The 1,349-nt window shown below is 44.6% G+C and overlaps 1 protein-coding gene across 1 annotated transcript; it reads left to right on the forward strand.

Moving 5' to 3' along the window:
- Nucleotides 1-453: 453 nt before the first annotated feature.
- Nucleotides 454-1,181, forward strand: SARC_14807 (hypothetical protein; the record flags this gene model as incomplete). Its single annotated transcript, XM_014291061.1, has 1 exon — nt 454-1,181. A coding segment is annotated over exon 1 (675 nt), but the record flags the coding sequence as incomplete, so codon positions are not given.
- Nucleotides 1,182-1,349: the final 168 nt, after the last annotated feature.

The following is a 1,349-nucleotide window of genomic DNA, read 5'->3' on the forward strand; positions in this document are numbered from 1 at the left end:
ACATTGCTCGATTCCACGAGGTGAGATAGAGACGATGCAATACTGGCTGCGTTGCGGGAGGTTAGCGTAGCTGATGTACGCGCGCGTGTGAAGCTAGTATTGTAGCCAAATCCACTATATAGTAGAATGACTGTTTTGTTTCATTGTCGCGATTGTTGTTTGGAACCAAAAAAAGTGATGACGCAAAAATATCTGGAAGCATGTTTGGCTTGTTTCTTTTTCACAAGTATGGAGGCTGAAACCCTGTGAAGGGGAAACCCTACACAAATGGATAGATGTGGCGGGCGATAACGACTTCTATAACGAGCCTGTCACTATTTATTTATTTACATAGAAAAATGAAATAGCGTCTGCTATTTTTGTCTGAAAATAGCTATGCAGCTCCCTCTCTCTCTAGCTAGGAACATACTTAATATTATACAAAAATCGCAACCCAACCAACATACCCAATCACGAACACTGCGGTGATCTTATACAGCTCAGCGCAGGAAATGGGCCCTTGATTAATGATGAGCGTTGAAACTAACAATGGACTCCGGGTCCCAGCGTATCTGCGTTCGCGCAAGAGCATTTCGGTACTGGCTGTGTGCATGATGTTAGTCTTGACCGTGTACTACAACCACACATCAATCATTTCTAACGAGAGGGAAGCGTGTCAGATACATGGGAGTAGTCAATTAGATGGCAACACTGCACCAGGCACATCCAACCTCGAGAAAGCATGCATCGATATAGCAGCGGACAGAGAGAGGATTGAGAATGACACCGCACAGTTGGACAGCATCAGAGCTGAGTTGGATGACCAACAGAACGTATTGAACGCAGAGAGAGAAATTCTGCAGACAGAGCGAGAAGAGTTGCAGGCTCATTTTGAAACGCTTTCGGGGGTGGGCAGTGTTGAAATAGTCGACAATGAATGGTACATATCAAGTGAGCGCAATACTACAGTGGATGCGCTGGCGGTCAACAGAAGTGCAGAGGGGTGGCATCAGCTGTTGCAACAAATAGGTGTATGTGACTTCGACGATCTGGCTGGACTGACACCCGAACACTGGGATGGCGATATGTTAACCTTCAAGCCGCCAAACTGCAAGCTGATGGTGTTCGATAACAAAGAGGTGGTTGTAGGCCTACTGAAAAACAAGCACATTTCAATGGTGGGAGACAGCATCGCCAGACAGGTTATATCGTTTGATATCTGTCGTTGATATATGTGTGTACATATGTTAAGCTAGTATATGGAGATGGATGATTCTTATATATGTGGGTTGTGCGCGTACGATTTCCATGTATGTGACTATTTTTGTACTCGTGGATACAATGTACAACATTTTAGTTTTTCATCTTCG

This window comes from Sphaeroforma arctica, assembly GCF_001186125.1.
Source record: "Sphaeroforma arctica JP610 unplaced genomic scaffold supercont1.5128, whole genome shotgun sequence".
Taxonomy (NCBI): Eukaryota; class Ichthyosporea; order Ichthyophonida; genus Sphaeroforma; species Sphaeroforma arctica.